The following is a 1,296-nucleotide window of genomic DNA, read 5'->3' as shown; positions in this document are numbered from 1 at the left end:
CTAGTTAAGCTGAGATGCGAGTTGTTGGAAGCGAGCGGCATAATCGGATGCTGATCCCTTCTGCTTGAGCCCGTTGATGTAGTACTCAGCAGCTCTAGCTTCATTAACTGTTCTAAAGGCTTTCTTGATGGCTTTTTCGAACTCATTGTAACTTTTAAAAATGGTGTTGGTTTCTTCTTCGTGGTCGTCTTTTTCTTTATTAAGGTAGTCCCTCATAATGGGTTCAAACCATACAAGTGCCACTCCCGTCATATATCCTCCTGCGTGTAGTACCTTGACAGAGGATTCTTCCATTTTGTTTGGGAATTGTTGGTGGTAAGCCCTGAGTTGAGTGAGGAATCCTTGAAGCGCACCCGGGGATCCGTTGTACGGTCCTGGTGCCCTGGGTCTAAGGATTTCTCCTAAGTCCTTTTTAATTGTGGCAGCAGTTATGGCTTGTTCCTGCCGTTCTTCTTCCATCTATTAGACCTGTTCCCGAAGGCGTATAATCTCAGTAAGCATCTTGTGAGCAGAGATAGTTGTTGGTTCTTCTCGGGTTTCATTTGATCTAGATGCGGTGGTAGTCTTGTGTGGTGCCATATTGACAGTTATTAGGTATTGCTCAGAGTGACGTGGTAGTAGTCTGAACAAGAGCTTTTAACGTGTAACGGCTAAGGTTCCCAAGGGATAAACTAGTCGTAGTTTATGTTGGCAGAGCTACTAGGGCAGTTAATCTGAGTAGTTGGGTGTTACGTTGGTAATAGGTCGTAGACTGTAACCAGGTGATCAGAGTCAAAGAGTTGTAAGCGAAGCTTATTTAATATAATGATCAGTGTTAAAAGCTAAGGAGCTAGAGTCTATCTATGAAGCGAATTTGGGGGTCCTTATATACTACGGCGTTCACCCGTTGTTTACTGAAGTCCTGGTGAACTATGGTTACATGCGTGCTATTGGTTCGTCTGGAGTTCACTGAACAGTCAGTGAACTCTCCCCTATTGGCGGCCTGTTCCGACCATTAATCCGTCACCCGCTGTGCCTGCGCCGTCCCGTGGCTCATGCAGCCGGCCCAACCTGCGACCTACGCTGCAGCTTGTGACTGGGTCGTAACAAGCAAGGTATAACTGTCAATTGTGTTACTAGTAGGTCCTAGTAATAAGCTAGCCTTTTTTTTTCTTTTTTTTATATTAATTTAATTATTATAAACTTATATAATATAAAAAATATAAATATAAATATTATATAAAAATAATATTTATATATATTAAGTATTATTATATTTAATTCTTTAAAAATTATCCTTTTAGCTTATTTTTAATT

The 1,296-nt window shown here is 41.1% G+C and overlaps 1 protein-coding gene across 1 annotated transcript; it reads right to left on the bottom strand.

Annotated features, from left to right (window-relative positions):
* G6M90_00g004290 (uncharacterized protein) lies at positions 1–459 on the bottom strand (the record flags this gene model as incomplete). Its single annotated transcript, XM_066129567.1, has 1 exon — positions 1–459. One exon carries the CDS (start codon positions 457–459, stop codon positions 1–3), a length of 459 nt encoding a protein of 152 aa, XP_065985956.1.
* Positions 460–1,296: the final 837 nt, after the last annotated feature.

Source organism: Metarhizium brunneum, chromosome 1 (assembly GCF_013426205.1).
Source record: "Metarhizium brunneum chromosome 1, complete sequence".
NCBI classification, from domain to species: Eukaryota; Fungi; Ascomycota; class Sordariomycetes; order Hypocreales; family Clavicipitaceae; genus Metarhizium; species Metarhizium brunneum.
Note: the sequence above shows the minus strand (reverse complement) of the source record. Positions and strands in the feature narration are given on the sequence as shown.